Source organism: Trichosurus vulpecula, chromosome 8 (assembly GCF_011100635.1).
Source record: "Trichosurus vulpecula isolate mTriVul1 chromosome 8, mTriVul1.pri, whole genome shotgun sequence".
Classification (NCBI taxonomy): domain Eukaryota; kingdom Metazoa; phylum Chordata; class Mammalia; order Diprotodontia; family Phalangeridae; genus Trichosurus; species Trichosurus vulpecula.
Genome location: NC_050580.1, coordinates 111,722,232 through 111,745,865, shown reverse-complemented (window position 1 = coordinate 111,745,865; position 23,634 = coordinate 111,722,232). Strand labels below are relative to the sequence as shown.

Below are 23,634 nucleotides of genomic sequence, written 5' to 3'. Positions count from 1 at the left end.
GATTTTCCAGAGTATAGTGGATGTAGTGGGAAAGGGAATTAATGCCAGGAATTCTATGCTACAGGCAATGGAAAGATACCTCCCTCCTTGAAGCTGAGGGGATAGGGTCAGCTTTGGAGGGTCTCAGGGCAGTCTCCAATTAAAGCTACTTCTCATCACTTCCTTCTGCACTTTGCTTATGCTTGTTCCTGTGCTGATGGAGGAGAATCTGATTATTGGCTAGGCACTGAGCTGAGCCTCCCTCCAGGCCTTCCGCAGCTTAAACTTTAATTTAAAGGGAGCGATCTGATAGACCACTCCATATTCCCCCTCTAAGGAGGGGAGTTCTCCATCGTCAGGTACTTCCAGGTCAAATCTCTGTAGGATCCAGGCCAGAAAGAGGAATAACTCTGCCCGGGCCAAGAACTCCCCAATACAGACCCGGGGTCCACATCCAAAGGGAAAGTAGCTGGAGGTTGGCATGATAAGTTGTTCCTTATTCTTGTCCAGGAAACGTTCTGTGGAAGAATCAGTGAGTGGGTCAGCAAGAGGAACCAAAGTTCCCTTTGGAAATAAAACATTATGCCAGCTTCCTTAAAAGCATAGCACCCTTGGGGAACTCCTGGTTTGAAGAGGGAAACATGATGCCCCTTGGACAGCCCTGAGATTGAGGAAGCAACAGCCTTAACGTCAAGGAAGAGTAATATGGAAAAATATACTGCTTCCTACCCCACAGAAATTTGGGTTTGATGTTCTAGGAGTTCAAGGAGTCCCTTGTTTTGGGACCTTTGCTCTTAGCTCAGTGCCTGGTACACAGAAGATTCTTAATAAATTGCTAGATGACTAACTTGACTGACTCACCTGGCTTAAACTTTTCTGGCTCATCCCACTCTGTAGGATCGTGATGGATGGACCACAGGTTGACGTAGATCCTGGTGCCTTTGGGGATGGTGTATTCTCCAATGCTGTGAGGAGAGGATCCGTCATTCCACATGATGCTGTCCCCTCTTTTTCCTCTTCTTTCCCATGCTTAGGGATCTCTGCATACTGTGAGCATCTACTTCTTAACTAAAACTAACCTTTCCAAGATCACTAATGACTTTCTAATAGCCAGAGAGCCAAATTCAGTGGTCTCTTCTCAGGCCCCGACCTCCTACCCCTCTCAACCTCCCTGCTAACCTGGACACTGCTGACCCTGACTTCCATCTTAACACCCTATTTTCCCTTGGCTTCTATGACTGTATGCCTATGATTCTCACCTGCTTCTGACAATTTCCTCTTTATTTGCTTCTATTCCTCTTCAACAACCTTCTTTTATATATAGGCATCCCTCTAGGCTCTGTTCTAGACCCTCACTTTTTCTCTCTATACAGTTATCCCTTCCACATTGCAACTTTCCACATTGTGATGTTCCCTATTGCAGTTTGGATGTATCACGGGTTGGCATAAGAAATTAAATACTAAATAGTTAAAGAAAGACATTAAATCGGAATTTTGGGGGAGTTTTGTGGAAGCCATAGATGACACATGAAGGCCAGCAGGCAACACAGGGAAAGTTTAGAAACTCAGAAATGCATAAAATACATGTTTAGTATTATATAATATCAACCCAAGTTTTATAATAGGGTACTTACTATAAACACCCCATAAGATAAAAAGAAAAAATTCAGACTTCTCTGATATGAAGGGAAGGCCAAAAATTTTTACATGGATTTTCCAGATCCCCAGGGTGCCCCACCCCTAACTGGCGTTTGTGGAAGAGATAACTGTACTTTGTCCTTCAGTGCCCCCTCTGCTTTTGGTTTCAGCTATCAGTTGCATTGATGACTCTCAGATCTGTAGTTCTGGCCCTAAGCTCTTTCACCAATCCAGACCTACATTTCCATCTACCCCCGAACATCTCCACTCTTATCAATTCAGTTGGATCCCTTCCCTCTTACTGAAGAAGGACCAGGGGACTAGTATCTACTATTAGCATCTCCGGCTACAGCCAAGTCACCCGTTGTATCCCCTGAAAGCAATACCTCCCCCTACAGGTTAGAATTATCTACAGGTGTTGGAGGTTGCCAAGCTCTGTTCCTGAACTTCTTACATTTTGAAGTTGCAAACAATATCACAATCTCAATTTATCCACTTTTCCCTCCAAACCAGCTCTTCCTTCTGACTTCTCTGTTATTGTCAATGTCACCTTCATTCTCTCAGCCAACCAGTGTGAAACCTTGGAGTCCTTTTGGACTCCTCCTCCCTCACCTTTCCCATGCAATTATTTCCTAAATCCTATCATTTCTCCCTCTGAACATTTCTCGTGGGCACACCCAGTTCAGATTCTCATTACTTCTCACCTCTACTCATAACGGGTTTCCCTGCCACTCCTTCCATGCTCCAATGTACACCAGGGCCCAAGTAATCTTCTTAAAGTTAACTCTGCATTTGTCACTCAGAATTTTCAGTAACTCCCCATTACCTAGATCAGTAGTCTCTAAACATTCTTATTATTATTGTTTCAACAACGGCAGCAGCAACAACAAACTACTGCTACTACTACTACTACTACTACATACCCTTATCAGTTTAAAAAAAAAAGTTGCTGGTGGATATGCTGGGTGGTGGTGGTGGGTGACTTTCCCAGTGGCACATTTGTAGCTATTGTGGTTAGAGGCTAGGTTAACTGCTCTCAAAAGCTGATTGGCCAGCTCAGAAGGGAGAAGATTGGAAGCACACACAGCTGGGGACGGAGGAGTGATATGAGTGGAGGGTTTGGTTGTATCGGAGACAAGACCTATACCTGACGGTCATGGACCGAGTGGAATGTAACCCATCTTTCCACCCTCCAGTTGGTTGATCACACACCGCTTGGGGTCAAGCTACAGCCTCCTTGGGGTCATGCCACATCTCTCAATTTAGAGACCGTTGACCTAGAGAATAACATCCATACTCTTTAGTGGCATTCAGAGAACTCCACAGTCTGTCCCTAACCTACTTTTCCAGCCTTATCCCACAAAGCTCCCTTTCACTTACTCTTAAGTTTTCCTAAACTAGTATGCTTTCAGAACACATCTTGTCTTTTCCTGCCTCCGTATATTTGCTTACACTGTTCCTTGTGCTTATAATGCACTCCTTCTCCACCTGCCTCTTGCAATAATGCTTCCCATCCTTCAAGGCCCAACTCAATTGTCATCTCTTCCATGAAGCCTTTTCTGATCCCTACAGCCAGAAGTGATCTCCTACTGAGTTCTCTTAACAGCATTAGATCTATATTTCTGATATGCACTTATCACAGTCTGAATTGTATTATAGTTGAATATATCCCTGCCTTATATCTCTTATTAGATTGTAAACTTTCTGAAGTCAAGGATCATTTCTTATTTATCCTTCTCAGAACTTAGCACAAGGTTCTGAATCTGGTATGCCTAATAGATATTTGTTGAATTGATTTGGGGGAGCCACTTAATCCCTTTCTTCCCTGGGACTTATTCCCCTTTTCTCCTTTATCTCTTCTTTTACCTCTGTAAAAACTTGGTCCAACCCATTCTCACCCCAGAATGAACATCTTTGGGACTTGATGTACTCCACCTATAAAGTGGGGGAGGTCAGACTGACTACATGAGCTCTAAGGGCCTTCCAGATTTGACATTCTATACTTTTGTGAAACTTATGTCATTTATTTTGGAGTCAGTGAGCTTTGTAAAGGTTTTCCCTGTCCCTCTGGCATCTTAGTGAGCCTGATATGGGAAGGAGAATGCATGTCCATATGCAAGCATACACAAATGCTCTGTGATGGCTGTGGCTATTGGACTATGAGCCTCTAAACATCTATCCCAAGTTTTCTGCCCTATCTCTGGGGCCAGGTCTGTCCATGGCAGTGCAGATGAGTAGGTGGTTATGTGTAGGTTAATTGATGGGTGAACCATTGGGTAAATTGGGAAAGAGGGAGTGGATTAGTTAATGGATTGATTGATAGGTCATCGGGTGATTAAGAGTAAGTGGATAAGAGAATTGGGCATACCTGCTCTCAGTACATGCCAAGTGGGGGATGAGCAAGGGAGCCACTGGCCGTATGCGGAGTACCTCACGTATCGTGGACTCGAGGTGGAGAAGTTGTTGCCTGTCATTGAGCACAGGTGTTCGGGTAAAGCCAATTTTCTGGTCAATTTCCTTCTGGATCTTCTCCTTTACCTGGGGATCATATGGAGGGGTGTGTGTGTGTGTGTGTGTGTGTGTGTGTGTAAGACATGGACTTCCAGGCCAGGGAAGCTGAATCTTGAGGTGGATGCTGTACCCTTGTGAGATGGATGGAATGGGGACAATGGAGTATGTGCTCATGGGTTACATGCACTCAAGTTCCAGGGCAAACAGCAGGGACAGGAGCACATGGACATGGGTCCCAGAGGGCTTGTCCTGAAGACTCTGGTCAACATTTGGAGAAGGATTGAAAGGAGGGGCTTGTTTCTTATATGTCTGCTTGAACAGTTGGGTCCGGGTGGTGTAACCCAAGCAGCATTAGTGTTGGAGTTCTGTGTCACTGACTAGAGCTTCTCATTTCATATTGTTGACATTTCAGAAGCCCAGAGGTAGGAGGAGGTAGATGGCAGATTTCCCTGAGCTTTTTCTGGGGTGGTGGATTGAGGACCAGGGATGATGAATGACAGTCTCACCTGGGGGTAGTGCAGCAGGTAAGCTATGCTCCACTTGACAACACTGCTCGTAGTCTCCACACCAGCTCCAAAGATGTCACCCATCGTCATCAGAATGTGCTCATCTGTGATCTCTGGCTCCTGGGTCAGATGGCTATTATTGTTCATCTTGGCTTTCAGCAGCATATCCAGGAGATTGTTGACAGAATCTATCTTGAATTTCTCCTGGGAGAATGGGGGTGGGAAATGGATCTCCTTTCTCCAGAACCCCAAGCCCCTTCCCCTCTCCTTATCTTCCTCCTCCTCTTAGCTTTCACCCCCTATCCCACAGCCTAGGTCTGAGAATCGGTGCTCAGGAGGGGGAATACAGTCAAGGTATGCTGGACTTGTCTTTAGCATACATAGCGAATAAGGGGGTTCTTGACAACATTCCCACCCCCTCTCCCACTCCCTCCAAGCTTTCACTGTTCTGTCATGTACCTTTTGAATTTTAATTTTTTTCTCCAGTAGCTTATTCCGTAACTTGACGTTCTCCTTCAGCAGTGTCAGCTGTTTGTTGGGGAACAGCTAGAAAGGTGGGAGGGATAGAAGGGGAGTCTTGAGGGTAGATTCTCCACCCCGCCCCCAATTCCAGTCTCCCTCACTTCACTCTCTGCTCCAGAGACTGGGCCCTTGACCCTCCTGACATAACTGTTCTATCTCCCCAATGAATCTTACCTGTCTTGATTCCCTTCTTACTGTATACACTTCTCCACCAAGCAGTGGAGACATCAGACAACCCTGGCTGGGGAAGCCAGGTTGAAGAGGCTTGGGTCCCTGGCAGCCCCCTTCCCACCCCTAGCCAATTACAAGTGTAGGGATTTGGTTTTTTTTTAGAACCTGCTCTACATCCAGCCTTCTTCTTGGCATCAATTGGGGGAGATGGGGGAGTGGCGGGGAGAAGCAGAAGAAGTCAATGATCCCTGCTATTGAGAAGCTTATGGTTTGGTTAGGGAAAGAAACACACGCAATCAATGAAACAACACACGGCAGTTTATAATTCAAAGCTGGACTCTGTGGCTCAAATTGTAAGAACTGTATCAGTTTGGAGGAGGGAGAGAGCAGTGTGGACTTTAACAATAAAGGAAGGCTTCCTGGAGGAGGTGGACTCAAGTTCATCCTCAAGGGGGAGGGGGAGGCATCTCCTCCCTGTTACTTTTTCTACTACAGGGCAGAGCCCTAGAGCTCTTACCTGAATCCAGGGAAATATATCAGTCAGACTGTCCTTGGCCAGACTTTTGACAATGGAATCACTGAAGTTCATCATGATCTCTATATCCTTATCATTTTGCTTCCAGGAGTTGCCGAAGCAAAACTGGCAGATCACATTGACTGCAGCCAGAAAACAGTCCAAAGCCGGGTCCAAGTTCTGTCCTTCTGTGTTGGCCAGGGACATACATAGAGTATTGGCCTCTTGGCAGACTAGGGAGATAGAGAAAGGAAAGGATGGACGAGGGCTGGGGAGGTCCAGAATGAAGGGCAGAGAGACCAACCCTACCCCACCCCTCAAAGACAAGCCCACCCTTCAAAGATGCCCTTCCCAACTACCATGCTGCCCCACAGTCCGTTTGAGGATGACCACCAGGTGGCAGCAGCAGCCTGGGTCATCCCTTACCCCTTATGGGTGACTTCTGTCAGGCCTGAGCCCGAGCCCTCCCCACCTTGCTCTTGCCCCCTCCCTACTGATCCCTAGTAGCCCCTGGTCCTGGTACTCACTGATCTTTTCAAAGTTCAGAGAGGAGCGATCCCTAAACAAGGAGAAGGTGGACTGCACCAGCTTCCGATACATTCGCCACTGGGGACCATACTCACTGAAGGCAATTCCCTTGCCAGAGCCACTCAGGATATCTGTGGTTACCTTTGGAATTAGGGGAAGATTGGATTTAGGGTGTGTTACTCTCTAATCCCTTCAAATTGCCCCCCACTTGCCATCCCCAAGGGGAGGTGCTAGGCACTAGTCTCAGATTTCCATCAGGTAGTCAGAGTAGTCAAAAAACTTTGAACCCAGGTGCACAACATAGGTGTCATCATCACCCCTCCCCCTGAATTCTACCAATTCTACCTTCATAACATCTCTCCTATATGCTCCCTTCTCTCCCCCAACACTTCCACCACCCTGCTCTAGGCCCTCATTTCATACCTGAACTACTATAATAACTTTCTGGTTGGTTTCCTTAAATTAAATCTCCCTTCCAATCCATCCTCTACCCTGCTGATAAATTGATCCTCCAAAAGTGCAGGTCTAATTATGTCACCTCTCCTTCCTCCCCATTTGGGAAATTCCGATCACCTCTAGGAACAAATAGAAAATCCTGTTTGCTATTCAAAGTGCTTCCTAACCTGGCAGCTTTCCTACCTTTCTTATTACATCTCACTCTCCCTCCCTTCCCTCCTCCTACACACATACACACATACACACATACACACACACACACACACACACACACACACACACACACACAGAGAAACTGGATCCCTTGCTATTCCTCCAACAAGACAATGCATCTCCAGACTCTGGGCATTTTCACCAGCTGTCTTCCACTCATGGAATGCTCCTCCTTTTCATCTCTATTTCTTGGCCTTCCTGCCTACCTTCGAGTCCCAGCTAAAATCTCATTTTCTACAAGTCTTTCCAAATCCCTCTTAATGCTAGTGCCTTCCCTCTGTTGATCATCTCTAGCTTACCCTGTTTATATCTTATTTGTACATTTTTTTGGTGTTGTCTTCCCCCTTTAGACTGATATCTCCTTAATTGGGAAGGTATGGCATACAGTGAGACACACAGCAAGCCTTGTTATGTGCCAAGCACTTATGCCTAGGGGCTGGGGATATAAAGGCAAAAATGAACTAGCTCCTGCCCTCAAGGACCTTACATATGACTGGAAGCCACATCCATGATGAGGCCAGTCTGGAAGCCGGCTCATAGTCTTCTACCCAGAGTCTTAGAACCTGGAGATTGACCCAATCTGTTCTCTCTCCATACTACCCAAATAGGTTTTTTCATCCCCAGTCCCATCTACTTACTATCTTTCCATCTCTGTTTTACACTAACCTAGACCAACGCTTCTGCAGCCTTGGCAAAAGAAGTGTAGAGAGAACGTAAGTCCTGATTAGGCTGGAGTTCTCAGCAGCTGGTTGTCAAGAAGAGGGAGGACGTCACAAATTAGAGAGAAGTCCTAAATCATAGGATTTACATCTGGAAGTTGTTGTTTAGTTGTTTTTTCAGGCATGTCCAACTCTTCATGACTCCATTTGGAGTTTTCTTGGCAAATATATTTCTCCGGCTCATTTTACCGAGGAGGCAACTGAGGCAAACAGTGAAGTGACTTGCCCAGGGTCACACAGCTAGTAAGTGTCTAAGGCCGGCCAGATTTGAACTCACTGAGCTGAGTCTTTCTGACTCCAGGCCCTGTGCTCTGTGCCCAGCTGCCCCAAAGATCTTGTACAGACCTTGGAAATGATGTAGCCCAATCTCATTATTTTACAAATGAGAAAACCAAGGCACATCAAGAGGCAGTGACTTGCTAGAAGACACACAGGTCATTAAAGAGCAGAGCTGAGGCTCGGACCTGAAGCAGTCAGGTCCTCTGCCTCCCAGATCTATTGCTAGATACTAAGCGATTGGAGGAATGCTCTTCTGGGGGAGGTGTCTGCTCTTCAAACTGTTGGTGTCCCCAGGAAGGGATAGGACCCCAGTATGACAGCGCAGCCCTAGACCTCCCGTTGCCCCTTCTCCCCTCTTTCCAAACTCATATCCTTCTTCCTTCTGCCTCCCTCTCTTCAATTCCTTCTCCCTTTGCTCTTTTCCAGCCATGACTGACTCTAATCTTCGGGGGGAAACTCTGGAAGGAGTTTCCACCAGAGTTCTCCACGGCTGAGATAGAGGAAAGGAAGCTGAGCAAGACAGGAGCTGGAAACAAGAAGGGAAGGGAAATTGTCATCTGGAAGAGACCAAGAGAAACTCTTTTTGGCTTTCTCTGAGAAAGAGAAGAGAATGTTGTCACCCTTCCTATCCCTGCCCAAATTTTAGACCGTGAAGTTGAAGTCTAGAGAGGTCTAATGATTTTGCTGATGTTGCTCCTCGAGTCACTGACTGAATGAAAGCTAGCACCCAGTTCTCCTCATTCCCAGCCTACTCTGTCATGCTACTTTTCACCCAAGTCCAGAAAAAAGGGGGACAAGCAGCACTGAAGCTCCCCCTAACATCACTCCCACCCCCAGGATCCAGGTCAGGCATGGCTCTTCCCAGATACCCCTTCCCAGTGGTTATCAGCAGTCATCAAAATGCTTACCATTCGGGGGCGGCTGGCAAAATCTTTGCCCTTCTTGAGAAGCACTTCCTTGGCCAGTGGGAACTTGCTCACTACCACGGCATACCAAGGACCCTGCCAAAAGGCATAGATGTGGCCATACTTCTCCTCAAGCTTGGTGAAGTAGATGTGTGCCTGGTCACAGGAGTTCATATATGGAAGGCTCCCCAGGATGGGCAGATGGGGCAAACATACGGGATATTTCTTGCCCAAATTCCTCAGCTTCTGCCAGATGTAGTATAGGAGGGTCAGCAGAGAGATTATGAGGAACCACCACATCCTGGGTTTGGGATGGCTAGAGAGAAAAGATGTAGGAAGTATGAGCCAGGCTATGATGGATGTGGGTGGTAGTGGGCAGACACACTGGGGCTCCTGCAGTACTCCAGCTGCCTTTTTAATGGTAGCTCTGCTCATCACCTTGACTTTTGTGGTGTTTATCACATGCCTGGGGAAGGATTTCCCTGGAATTGAGCCAGGCCTAAGTCCTTTTCCTTGATGAAGTAAGAGGAGGAGGGAGAGTTGGAGGCTTTCACTAACAGGGGTCAGGGTCCTGTAACCTCCCACCTGCAGTTCCCAGTTGTGGGGGGGCAGTTGTCCTAGGAAAGTCCCCAGACACCTGCAGTACAATCATATGCAATTTGGTTTGGGGAGTTTTCTTTTTTTGGGAAAGTATAGATCAGATCTGAATTAACTATGGCAGCTCTTACTAAAGGCTTTCTCCAGTAAGCCTTAAATCAACGAACAGGTAAATTTAACTCAGTGTATTAGATGCTGAGAAAAGGTGTGGCTCTTTCTCAAAAAGCTTATAGTCTTGTTAGGGGGGGAATAAGACACACACACACACACACACACACACACACACACACACATCACACAAAACCAGAATGATTTAGAGTTAAAATATGTGGTTAATATGATTGATGCAGTAGCAACTCAGAAGAGGAAGAAATCGCTATAGACTGAGGCTTTAACAGGACCCTGAAAGGCAGATAGAAGTTAGAGCAGGGGTTCTTGACCTGGAGTCTGTGAACTTGGTTTTAAAAAATATTTTGATAACTATTTCAATATAATTGGTTTCCTTTGTAATGCTAATATCCTATTTACCTCCTTAGTTTCTTTCTTGTTTATTTTTTTGGTTGGGTTCATCAAGTTCTGAGAGGGGACAGTTGAGGTCCCCCACTAGTATAGTTTTGCTGTCTATTTCTTCCTGTACCTCACTTAACTTCTTTAAGAATTTGGGTGCTATGCCTGTTGGTGCATATATGTTTAATATTGATATTGCTTCATTGTCTATGGTACCTTTTAGTAAGATGTAGTTTCTTTCCTTATCTCTTTTAATTAGGTCTATTTTTGCTTTTGCTTTGTGCGAGATCAGGATTGCTATCTGTGCTTTTTGCTTTTTTTTTTTACTTTAGCTGAAGCATAATAGATCTTATTTCAGCCCCTTACCTTTACTCTGTGTGTGTCTCTCTACTTCAAGTCTGTTTCTTGTAAACAGCACATTGTAGGATTCTGGTTTTTGATCCACTTTGCCATCTGCTTCTGTTTTATGGGAGAGTTCATCCCATTCACATTCACAGTCATGTGTATTTCCCTCCAACCTACTTTTCCTCCTATTTGTCCTCTCTCTCCTTTCACCCTTTCCCTCTTCACCAGTGTTTTGCTTCTGTCTACCACCTCCCCTGGTCTTCCCCCCCTTCTGTTAGTCCCTCCCCTTCTTTAACTGAATCTTCTCCCCTCCTATTTCCCTGTTGGGTAAGATAAATTTCTATATTCAATTGATTGTGTATATTATAGCCTCTCTGAGCCAATATTGATGAGAATAAGGTTGTCCTTACTTACAAGCGATGTCCACCCCCACCCTCCCATCTTCCCCTTCACTGTAATAGGTCTTTTATACCTCTTCATGCAAAATAATTTACCCCATTCTACCTCTCCCTTCCTTCTGTACCCAGTGTTATCCTCTTTCTCATCCCTCAATTTTTTTATGTCATTCCTTCAAATTTACTTTATACCCATACCCTCTGTCTATGTATATTCCTTCTAGCTGTACTATTAGTGATAAAATTTTTAAGAATTACAAATATCATCTTCCTATGTAGGAATGTAAACAGTTTAGCTCTATTGAATCTCTTACATTTTCTTTTCCCTTTTTTTGTTTATGCTTCTTTTGGGTCTTGATATTAGAGATCAAATTTTTTGTTTAATTCTGGTCTTCTTATGAAAGCTTGAAATCTTTCATTGAATGACCAATTTTTTCCCTTGATGTATTATGCTTAATTTTGCCAGATAAGTGAGTCTTGTTTGTAGTCCTAGCTTCTTTGTCTTCTGGAATAAGTTCCATGCCCTCTGATCTTTCAATATTGCAGCTTCTAAGTCCTGTGTGATCCTGATTGTGGCTCCCCAGTATTTGAATTGTTTCTTTCTGGCTACTTGGAGCATTTTTTTTTCCTTAACCTGATAGTTCTGAAATTTGGTTATAATGTTCCTTGGAGTTTTTATTTTGAGATCTCTTTCCTGAAGTGATTGGTGGATTCTTTCAATGCCTGTTTTGCCTTCTGGTTACAGGATATCAGGGAAGTTTTCCTTGATAATTTCTTGAAAGATGCTGTCTAGGCCCTCCTTTTGATTATGGCATTCAGGTTGTCCAGTGATTCTGATATTGTCTCTCTTGGATCTATTTTCCAGGTCAGTTGTTTTTCCCATTTTTTTTAACATTTTCTATTTTTTTCATTCTTTAGAATTTTTTGATTGATTCTTTATGTCTCAGAGTCATTTGCTTCCACTTGCCCAATTATAACTTTTAATGAGTTGTTTTCCTCAATTAGCTTTTGTACTTTTTTTTTTATTTGGCCAATTGTGCTTTTTTTAAAAAAAATTATTTATTTATTTTTAGTTTACAACATTCAGTTCCACAAGCTTTTGAGTTCCAAATTTTCCCCTCCTCCCTCCCCTCTCCCCTCCTCAAGATGGCATGCAATATGATATAGGCTCTATATATACATTCACATTAAACATTTTCACATTAGGCATGTTGCAAAGAAGAATTATAACCAATGGAATGAACCACAAGAAAGAAGAAATGAAACAAAACAACAGAGGGAGAGAGCAAATAATATGCTTCAATCCGCATTCAGACTCTGTAATTCTTTCTCTGTATGTGGATAGTATTTTCTATCACAAGCCTTTTGGAGTTGTCTTAGCACCTTTCATTGCTGAGCAGACCCAAGTCTATCAAAGTTAGTCATCGCACGACGTGGCTGTAACTGTGTACAATGTTCTCCTGTTTCTGCTCCTCTCACTCAGTGTAAGTTCCTATAAGTCATTCTAGGTTTTTCTGAAGTCTGCCAACTCATCATTTCTTATAGCACAATAGTATTCCATTACATCCATAAACCACAACTTGTTCAACCATTCCCCAATTGATGGGCATCCCCTCAATTTCTAGTTCTTTGCCACCACAGAAAGAGCTGCTGTGAATATTTTTGTACATGCGGTTCCTTTTCCTGTTTGTATGATCTCTTTGGGATACAGCCCTAGAAGTGGTATTGCAGGGTCAAAGGGTATGCACACCAATTGTACTTTTCAAGAAGTTGTTTTCTTTAGTGGATTTTCCATTTGACCAATTCTATTTTTTAAGCAGTTGTTTTCTTTTTCCAAAGGTGTTGAGTCTTTTTTCATAATTCTCTTTCGTTAATCTCATTTCTTTTCCCCATTTTTCTTCTAACTCTCTTATGTGATTTTTAGGCTCCTTTTTTTGAGCTCTTCCATGAGTTCTTTCTGGGCTTGAGACCACTTCCTGTCTTTCTGTGGGGTTTTGCCCATAGCTGTTTTGCCATTGTTGTCATCTTCTGATGTCTTGATCTCCCCGGTCACCATAATAACTTTCTATTGTCGAATTCTTTTTTTTGTTGTTTTTTGCTCATCTTTTTTGACCTTTTTCCTTTCTTTTAAATTTAAGCTCTACTCCCAGGGTGGAAGGGGCACTGTCTGAGGCTACTTGTGCCAGGGGCTGCAGGTCCTAGCTATTTACCTAGTGCTGCTCTGATGTTGTCCTAAGGCCCACAGTGGAATCTCATGTCTGGTGCTGTGCTGAGGGGGTGGGGTGGGGGGTGGCTGGTGCTGCTAGAGGCTGTAGAAGCATGTGGAGGTCTGGCTGTTGGAGGTTACCTGTTTGCCTGGAGCTACTCTGGAATCTGCCCATTCCCCTGGCTATGCCGAAGCATGTGGGGGGTCCTGGTTTCGGAATTTGCCTGTTCCACCACACTGGGGCCCTATTTGTTTGCTGAGGTGGGACTTGCTGCTGGGTTGCTGGGACACCTCCTGTCCTGGACTGTGTTCCTCCTTTACCTGGGTGAAAAGACCCTTCCTGCCAATCTTCCAAGTTTCTTAGGCTCAAAGATTGTTTCACCCTTTTTGCTGGTTCTGCTGTTCCAGGATTTGTTTTGGAGCATTATTTTATGGTTGTCCGGAGGTGAATATGGGAGACTTATAGCAATTTGCTACTTACTCCACCATCTTGACTCCCAAGTCCTTTGTAATCCTATGTATTTTATTTTATACATTTAAAAACAACATTCTGAGAAGGGGTTTTTAGGTGTCACCACACTACCAAAAGGATTCATGACATTAAGAACCTCTGATCTAGAGCATTAGCAAGGAAGAGAAATAGCATGAGGAAAGATGTCAAGGTGGCAATGAATCTGGCCTGTGCTGGGAATAGAAAGATCAGTCCAGCTGCAGAGAAGGGCTTCTGTTGAGGAGGAATGGAACATAGGGTAAAGTGGGACTCTGTTGTGGAGGGACTTGAGTGCCAGGCTAAGGAGCTTGTACTTGATGTGGTTTAGATAGAGGTGCCATGGAAGTTACTTAAAAAAAGGAGGAATATGATCATTGTTGCCCTCAGGACAATGGATCTGGTCATCCTGTCCAAGATGAACTGAAGGGCAAAGCTTTCTTTTGTTAAGATGACCTGTTGGGCTGAGGACTTGCTCTGTAGTGTGATAGTCCTTTCAAAACTATTTTTATTTTGTTAAATATTTCTCAATCATTTTTTTAAATTTTGAGTTCCAAAATCTCTCCCTCCGTCATGTCCCTCTCCCCTCCTTGAGAAGGCAAGCAATTTTATATCAGTTATACATGTGAAGTCATGCAAAATATATTTCTATATCTGCTATGCTGCATAAGAAAATACAAACAAAATAAAATGATAAAAATAAAGAAAGTTTTAAAAAAGTTTGTTTCAATCTGCATTCAGAGTTTATCAGTTCTCTCTCTGGAGGCAGCATTTTTCATCATAGGTCCTTTGGAATTGTCTTGGATCATTGTTTTGGTCAGAGTAGCTAAGTCTTTCTCAGCTGATCATCTTTATAATATTGTTGTTACTGTATACAATGTTCACCTGGTTCTGCTCACTTCACTTTGCATCAGTTCATATAATTCTTTAAGGTTTTTCTGAAACCATCTTGCTTGTCATTTCTTATAGAACAATAGTATACCATCACAGTTGTATACCACAACTTCCAATTTGTTGCCACCACAAAAGAGCTGATATATATATTTTTACAAATAGGTCCTTTCCTCTTTTCTTTTATCAATTTGGGATACAAACCTAGTAGTTGTATTGCTGGCTCAAACAGTATGCACAATTTTATAGCCCTCCTGGTGTAGTTCCCAAATTGTTCTCCACAATGGTTGGACTAGTTCACAATTCCATCAACAATGCATTAGTGTCCCAATTTTTTTACATCCCCTCCAGCATTTGTCATTTCCTTTTCTGTTTTATTAGCCAGTCTGATAGATCTGAGGTGGTATCTCAAGTTGTTTTAATTTGCATTTCTCTAATCAGTAGTGATTTAGAGCATTTTTTCATGTGACTATTAATAGCTTTGATTTCTTCTTCTGAAAATTGCTTGTTCATATCCTTTGATCATTTATCAACTGGCAAGTGGCTTTTATTTTTATAAATCTGGCTCAGTTCCCTATATATTTGAGAAATAAAGTCTTTCTCAGACAAACTTGCTATCAAAGTTTTTTTCTCCGTTTCCTGGTTTCCTTCTAATTTTGTCTGCATTAGTTTTGTTTGTGCAAAACCTTTTTAATTTCATGTAATCAAAATTTTTTATTTTACTTCCCAAAATCTTCTCTATCTCTTGTTTGATTATAAACTCTTCCCTGTCAGGTACATTTTTCCACGCTCCTCAATTTACTTATGATATCACCCTATATGTCTAAATTGTTTATTCATTTTAGTCTTATCTTGTATACAGTGTGAGATGTTAATCTATGCCTAATTTCTGCCAAACTGCTTTCCAGTTTTCACAGCAGTTTTTGTCAAATGTTGAGTTTTTACCCCCAAAGCTTAGATCTTTGGGTTTATCAAAAGCTGGATTACCATGATTGTTTACTATTATGTATTTTGTACCTTGTCTTTTCCACTGATCCATGGGGTAGTCCTTTTGGGTACATTTGTCCTCATATATGTTTGATGCAATTTATATTTACCTATCCTCTTATACATTGAATGCCTCAAGAGAATTTGCTTAAGGACAGAGATGGTTTTGCTTTTATCTTTATACACCTAACACCTAACACAGTGCCTGGCACCTATTGAGAATTTAAAAAATGCTTCTTAAATGGAATTGGATATAGAGAATTGTGTAAGGTCCCTGGGTATATACATGTGACTTCAGGAGGCAATGGCCAGTGTGATCATGAGATTATACTTTTGGTCTCAGGGAGGAAACATTTACCTTTGGACAAGAACAAGGAGATTGTGATCACCCAGGTAAGTTATGGAGCTTATTGCTTAAAATAAGGCAGATTACAAACATGTCATGTCTATTTTAGACCTTAAGTGCTTTTTGCTGATTTAGAGTTGGAAGAGAACACAGAAGTCACTGAGCCCAATCCCATTATCTTACATGTGAGAAAAATGAGGCTTAAAGAGGTAGTCACTTGCCCAAGGTCACATAATAAGTAGCACAGCTGGGATTTGAACCCCAGGCCCAGGACTCAAAAATCCAGTACTCTTTCTACTGTGCCATGCACAGAAGCCCCTCTTGCTTCTAGGATAAAATACCATACCTCTCCATTTGGCTTTTAATGGCCTCTACTACGTGGCCTCAGACTATCTTCCCAGGCTCAATGCACATTACTGTCCTCCACATACTCAACCACCAGTCTATTTTGCTTGATGTTCCCTCTGTCCCCCATACCTGGAATGCACTCCCCCTTCAACTCTACCTTATAGATTCCCTAGCTTCCTTCGAAGTATAACCCCTATTTCCAAAGCCCATTGGTATGGAACACTCTCCATATTGGTGGAGATGAAGACTCTGCCCTGTATGAAGGGCAGCTCTAGCCTTCTCCAGTCATGCTTCATGTCTTCTTTGGGACTCTTCAGGCACCAGTTCCCTTTGAGTCTTCCTTCAGGACTCATCAAGCTTCAAGTCTTCACTGGGACTGCAAGCATGAAGTCACTTCAGGTGCTTCTGGCTTCCAGCTTCAAGAAAGAAGATAGAAGAGGTCAACTCCACTTCAGGTTGCTGAAGGAAAAGACTCTGGGAAGCCATGAGAGGAGCTGGCTGTCTCCATCACATCCCCATTCCCAGCTTGCTATTCTAGGGACTTTGGGAAATTTCCTCTTGGGTGTAATCCAGGACACACTCTCTCAGGTGAGCTAAGTTATTTCGATCCCAATGGGAGAGAGCACTTTCATTTTGTATTGTTTGGTCTGTATTCTTCTGTGTATACCTTTTCTGGCTTCTGTTTTGACATGATTTGGATAAATGAGTGTCTTGCCATTTGCTATGTGTATTCCTTGTGCAATTGGTAATTAAATGGAGAGCCTTGGATATAGTGCTTCCTCCCCTAAAATGACAAAGTGATCAGAAGAGAGTTTAAATCTAATCATATCCCCTAGACTTTTTATTTATTTATTTTTATTTAAGGGAACAGATGGATACCATTCTAGACTGGTAACCCCTCTCCCTGAGAAGAGTGGAGCAGCCTCTGGTACCGATCTCTTGCTCCCCCTGCTGGCAGGAATGAAAGTCTCTCTTGGAGAATGGTGGGGTAGGAGGGAAGTGGGAGAAGGGGCTAGAGATACCTGTTCTGTGTCCCTTGGAGCCGCACATCAGCTCTCTCTCTTGTCATAAAAGGTCAGCCCAAGTGCTGCCTCCTAAAAGAGGCCCATCCTTATCACTCCGAGTACTAGGACCATTTCTCCAGAATTACTACACACACACACACACACATACACACACACACATATGTATATATGTATGTTTGTATGTGTGTATATATATATGTACATATACATATAATTTATTTTTCAATGTATATGTTGTTTCCCTTATGAAAGAAGGGAAAAGCATTTATTGTTTTCTACTTGCAAAACACTGTGCTAAAGTTAGCTCAGGGCATATGGAGAGAAAAGCAGAGGCAATAGAATAAAAGGTCTTTGAGGGTAGGGAATGTTTCATTTTGGCTTTTGTATCCCCATCCCTGGCAGCCAGGTGCACGGTAGATAGAGTGCTGGGCCAGGAGTCAGGAAGATTCATCTTCTTGAGTTCAAATCTGGCCTCAGATACTTATTAGCTGTGTGACTCTGGGCAAGTCACTTTACTTTGTTTGCCTCAGTTTCTTCATCTGTAAAATGAGCCGGAGAAGGAAGTGGCAAACCACTCCAATATCTCTGCCAGGAAAACCCCAAATAGGGTCACGAAGAGTCAGACATGAGTGAACAACAACAAATCCCCATCTCTAACGTCTAGCACAGTGCTTGGCACTTAGTAACTGTTCTTAGCTGTTGAATTAAATGGAATTGGATCAATAGAGCTTTGTTTGTTGTCTCCCTCTACCTTTAACCTCCAGTCTCCTCAATTTCTTGTTCTTTTGAAGAACAGTAAGGATATTAACCCAACTGGATCAGAAAATTCGTAGGAACAGTGGGAGGTAAGTCTGGAAAGTTAGATTGGGGCTGGACTGAATGCTTAAGGAGTTCGTATTTTATCATGGGGTCAGCTAGGTGGTGCAGGGGATAGAGCACTGGGCTTGGAATCAGGAAGGCTCATGTTCATGAGTTCAAATCCAGTCTCAGATACTTACTAGCTGTGTGACCCTGTTAATCCTGTTTGCCTCAGTTTCCTCATCTGTGAAATGAGCTAGAGAAGGGAATGGCAAATCACTCCAGTGTCTGTGCCAAGAAAACCCCAAATGGGGTCACAAAAAGTCAGACATGAATCAATAACAACTTCATCACGGGGAACTGTTGGACAATTGTGAATAAGCAGGGACCTGCTGAAAACAGTGCTTTATGAAGATTTGTCTGGCATCGTGAACAGGGTGTATTAGAGGAGGAGAGACTAGTCACAGTGCCATTGCAGTACTCAAGACAAGAGGTGATACATTTCCCAGACCATGTCGATAGTAGGAATGGAGAAAAGGAGATGGAAGGAACACTGAAACTCGGAGGTCTTGTTCTTTAAAAAATATTTTTTATATCTTTTGGTTTTATTACACCTTCGTTTCCTAATATAACTCTTCTCCCTCACCCAACCAGAGTGCCATCATTTATAGCAAAGAAAAAAAAGAGCAAAAATTATAGTTTAATAAAACTAATGCATTCATTAACCAAGCTTGACATGATATGCGGTGTTTCATGTCCTTGGTCTCTCACCTCTGCAAAAAAACAGAGGGAAATGCATTTTCATATCTCTTCTTTGGGACCAAGTTTGGTAATTATAATTATACCCATTTATTTTTTGTTTTGATTCTTTCCATTTTTGTTGTAGTTATTATGTATATTTTCCAAGTTCCTCCAGGGCTTTTTAACATAAAGTACTGGTTACTTGTGGGCAGCTAGGTAGTGCAGTGGAAAGAGTGCTGGGCCTGAGTGAGGAAGAGTCTAAATCCAGCTTTAGATACTTACTAGTTGTGTGACCCTGGGCAAGTCGCTTAACCCTGTTTGTCTCAGTTTCCTCATCTGTAAAGTGAGCTGGAGAAGGAAATGGCAAAGCACTCCAGGATCTTTGCCAAGAAAACCCTGAATGTGGTCACAAAGAGCCGGACACAACTGGAATGACTGAACAACAAGTTGCTACCCACTTAGATTTCTCCAGGCTTGTATTTGTGCAGTTAATTCTTTGAACCTAAAAAGAGGTTGATATGTATCCCTACACATCTTGCAAGCAAAGTAATTGAATGTGGGTAATTTTTGAAATAAGAAACACAAATGATCAATAAACAGCTGATGGAATTTTAAAACTCTCCAATAATGAGAGAAATGAAAACAACTCTGAAAATGAACAACTCTGAGATATAACCTTATGGCCATCAAATTGGCAATTATAGTTAAAAATTACAAAATTCCTTGTTGGTGTTACTGTGGAGAATCAGCACTGTTCAACTGCTCATGTGAACTGATACAATTATCTTGGAAAGTAATGTGAAATTATATAATAAAAGATGCAAAACTTTTTTATACCTTCTGACCTAGTTATCTGACTGCAAGGATGGTATCCTAAGGATGTTACTGAAAGGAAAAAAAAAACAGATGTCTTTGTTTAAAAAAATTGTTCATAGTAATATTTTTTATTATAGAGAAAAATGTGCCCAGTTCATGTGCCCAATGTATGATTCAAAAAAATTATCAGTCAATAAATATTTATTAAATGCCTACAAATTGCCAGGCACTGTTCAAAATGATGGGGATACAAAGAAAGGTAAAAGACAGTCCCTGCTTTCAAGGACCTCATGGTATAAAGGGGGAAACATTCAAACATCTCTGTATAAACAAGATATAAAAAGAATAAATTGGAAATAATCAATAGAGGGAAGGCACTAGGATTAACGAGCGATCAGGAAAGTCTTCCTGTAGAAGGTGGGTTTTTAGCTGGAACTTGAAAGAAGCCAGGGAGGCCAGAAGACATTCCAGATACAGGATGTAGAGGGGTATAAGATGTAAGAAGCCTGGAAAGGTAAGGAGGGGCCAAGTGAGGAAGGGCTTTAAACTCTAAACAGAGCATTTTATATTTTATCCTGGTGGAACTACTAAAATTTACTGAGTTGAGGAGGATAGGGGAGTAAAATGGTCAGACCTTCACTTTAGGAAGATTATCTTGACAACTGAGCAGAGGTTGGCCTGGAATGGGGAGAGATTTGTGGTAGGGAGATCAACCAGCAGGCTACTCCAATATTCCAGGCATGAGGTGATCAGAACTTAGAGCTTTGGAGTGTCAGGGGAGAGAAGGGGGCATATGAGAGAGATGTTACAGAAGTACAGACATACCTCAGAGATATTGTGGGTTTGGTTCCTGACAACCGAAATAAAGCGAGTATCACAATAAAGCAAGTCACATGAATTTTTTGGTTTCCTAGTGCATATAAAAGTTATGTTTACATTATACTGTAGTCTTTTAAGTGTGCAATAGTATTAAGTCTAAAGAAACAAAGTACTTCATTAAAAAATACTTTATTGCCAAAAAATGTTAACCATCATCTAAGCCTTCTGCAAGTTGTAATCTTTTTGCTAATGGAGGGTCTTGCCTCAATGTTGATGGCTGCTGACTGATCATAGCGGTAGCTGCTGAAGGATGGGCTGGCTGTGGCAATTTCTTAAAATAAAACAACAATGAAGTTTGCTGCATTGATTGACTTCTCCTTTCACTTGAACACTTAAAGGCCATTGGAAGGTTCTTAACTGACCTAACAATGTTGTATCTCAGGGAATAGGAAGACTCAAGGTGAGGGAGAGACATTGGGGAACAGCTGGTTGGTGGAACAGTCAGAACACATCTATTAAGTTTGCTGTCTTACATGGGTGTAATTCATGAATCCCCAAGACAGTTTCAATTCAAAGATCACTAATCACAGATCACAATAACAGATATAATAATACTAATAATGCAAAAATATGAAATGTTGCAAGAATGACCAAAATGTGACACAGAGACATGATGTGAGCACACACTATTAGAAAAATGGCTCCAATAGACTTGCTTGACATTGGGTTGCCACATACCTTCAATTTGTAAAAAACACACTGTCTATGAAGCACAATAAAGCAAAGTACAATAAAATGAGGCATGTCTATAAAATAGGCCTTGGCAACAGATTGGATATGATGGGGCGGATAACAGAGACTAAGGACTAAGAGGATGGTGGTCTCTTCAACAGTAATGGAGTAGGGGAAAGATAGTAAGTTCATTTTTGGACATGTTGAGTTTAAGATGCTTACTAGACATCCAATTTGAGATGTCTAATTGACAACTGGAGATGTGAGATTAGAGGTCAGTAGAGATGTTAAAGCTGGATAAATAGATTTGAGAGTCATCAGCATAGAGATGACACATGGACCCATAGGAGCTAATGAGATCACCAAGTAAAATAGTATAGAGGAAAAAAAGAAGTGGGCTCAAGACAGAGCCCTGTGGGAATTCTGTGGTTAGCAGCATTGACCTGGATGAAGATCCAGCCAAGGAGACTGAAAAGGAATAGTCAAATGAGTCAGAGGAGAACCAGGAGAAAGTAATATCATGAAAACCTAGAGAGAAGAAAATGTTAAGGAGAAAAGGGTGATGAGCAGTATCATAGGCTGCAGAGAGCTCATGAAGAATGAGGATCAAGAAAAGGTAATTAGATTTGGCAATTAAAATAACGTTAGTAATTTTAGAGAAAGCAGTTTGAATTGAATGATGAAGTCAGTAACTGTAAATGATGTGTAACTGTAAAGAGTTAAGAAGAGAACAAGAAGAAATTAGAGGCACCTATTTTCAATGGCCTTTTCTCTTCTTCACCCACAAAAGAGGAAGAGAACCATGAGACTATAGCTAGCAGGACTGGATGCATCAAGAGAGGACTTTATGAGGATGGGGAGAATATGGGTGTGTTTGTAGGCAGTAGGGAAACAGCCAGTAGACAGGAAGAGATTGAAGTTAAGTGACAGAGTGGGGCTGACAAAGCAATCTGCCAAAGAAGATGCGATATGTGAATGTAATAACATGTTATTATATGATAGAAAGGACAAATAGAAAGAATATGAGGAAAAATAGGAAAGCATTTGAAGTGATGCAGAATGAAGAAAGCAGAACATAAACAATATATGCAGACTATAATTATTTCAATAACAGTAAAATCAACAAAATCTCAGGAAAAAAAAGTTTCAAAAGGGGCCACAGAAAAACTGATCTTGTGATATTGTTAAAGTTGACATATACTGTATATTTAAAAAATAAATAATGGGCATCTTGTTTTTGATCTTTTAAAAAAATTTTATTTGTGTTCGAGTATGTTTTTGGGCCTATCAGCAAGTATTTATTAAAAACCTATTATATGTCAGGAACTATACTAGCATAATGAAAGAACTGGCCAATGAGGATCCAGTCCCTAAGCATGTATAGCTATTTCCTTGCCTGGTTCCTGTCTAAGCAGCCACTTGGAATGTTGGAGGTTTTAGCCACGTGTGATCATCAAGTTGCTATTATGTGATAATATCATCTTCTGATTGGCTGAGGAGCTACAAAGATTGATGATGCAGGATGTACCAAACTGACTTAAAATACAAAAGGAACTAACCATCCTTTCACTTTTTTCCTCTGGGCAGTGAGCGAGGCAAGAACTGCTGTGAGCTACTGGATGGTAGAAGAGAAGCAATCTGCATTTCCCACTCTGCTTCGGGTGGCCTTGAGCACATCGCACCTTTGTTTCTTTTGTATTTGTTTTTCCCTAGCTTATGCGAATGGATGTCTTCAGATGGAATTGTTCATCAACAATTGCAAGGTCAAAATGACCTTAGGAGTTTGGTGGATCCATCAGAGTTCCCAGAGGTCCTACCAACAACCAGAGTTAGTAGCAGAGTCCACTACAGTAGCCCTGGTGTGGGAGTGGTTGCTAACAGAGGAAGCATGAGCAGACAGACATGAAAAGCTAATTACTCAAGGTTAGGGATGTGTGACCCTTGAATATAAAAGACTGCCTATAGACCTTAGAAAGGCATTGACGTTTAAAATCCAACAGAAAACTATACCTAAGGGGAAAGGATTTCACAAAGGGAAAAAAACCCAACGTTTAAGTGAATCACACATGGGAGCCCTATCTTAGTATTTATTACAAGAAGGCAGCCACACTACATTCAAACCCAACCCTGCTTGTCCAGATTACATGAGCCTTAAAGATACTTAAACGAGACTCTCGGCTCTTTCGGAGTTACCCAATGATAGAACCCTGTGAGAAGTCAGCCATTCTCTGGCAAGAGAAGTCACAGATAACCCAACCTGTGACTATGAGTGGAGAGTAGTATCATAAATGGTTCTATACCTATTTTAGGCATACAAATGCAAACAAAGAAAAAAAATCACTAGTTTCAAAGAGCTTATATTCTAATGCAGAAGGTAATAAGTACATATGTAACTATATGCATAATAAATATTTAATAACTATGATACAGTTAAATATAAAGCAGTTAGGGCTGGAGAGTACTAGTGATTGGGAGGATTAAAGGAGGCTTCCTGTAAAATGGAGTTACTTAAGTTATCCCAAGAAAAAGACAGAAGTAAGGAGTACATTCCGGAATGAGGGTAACCAGTGCAAAGCCATGAAGACGAATGATGGAGTATCATGTGTAAGGAACAAAGAGAAGGCCGGTTTGGTTGGATAGTAGAGTTCAGGAA

The 23,634-nt window shown here is 42.0% G+C and overlaps 1 protein-coding gene across 1 annotated transcript; it reads right to left on the bottom strand.

The window, feature by feature from the left end:
- Positions 1-219: 219 nt before the first annotated feature.
- LOC118828459 (steroid 17-alpha-hydroxylase/17,20 lyase) lies at positions 220-9,241 on the bottom strand. Its single transcript, XM_036735073.1, has 8 exons — positions 8,945-9,241; positions 6,369-6,510; positions 5,845-6,074; positions 5,094-5,180; positions 4,635-4,838; positions 3,986-4,155; positions 841-944; positions 220-497 (listed from the first exon to the last, which is right to left on the bottom strand). Exons 1-8 carry the CDS (start codon positions 9,239-9,241, stop codon positions 220-222), a joined length of 1,512 nt encoding a protein of 503 aa, XP_036590968.1.
- Between the last annotated feature and the right edge of the window lie 14,393 nt (positions 9,242-23,634).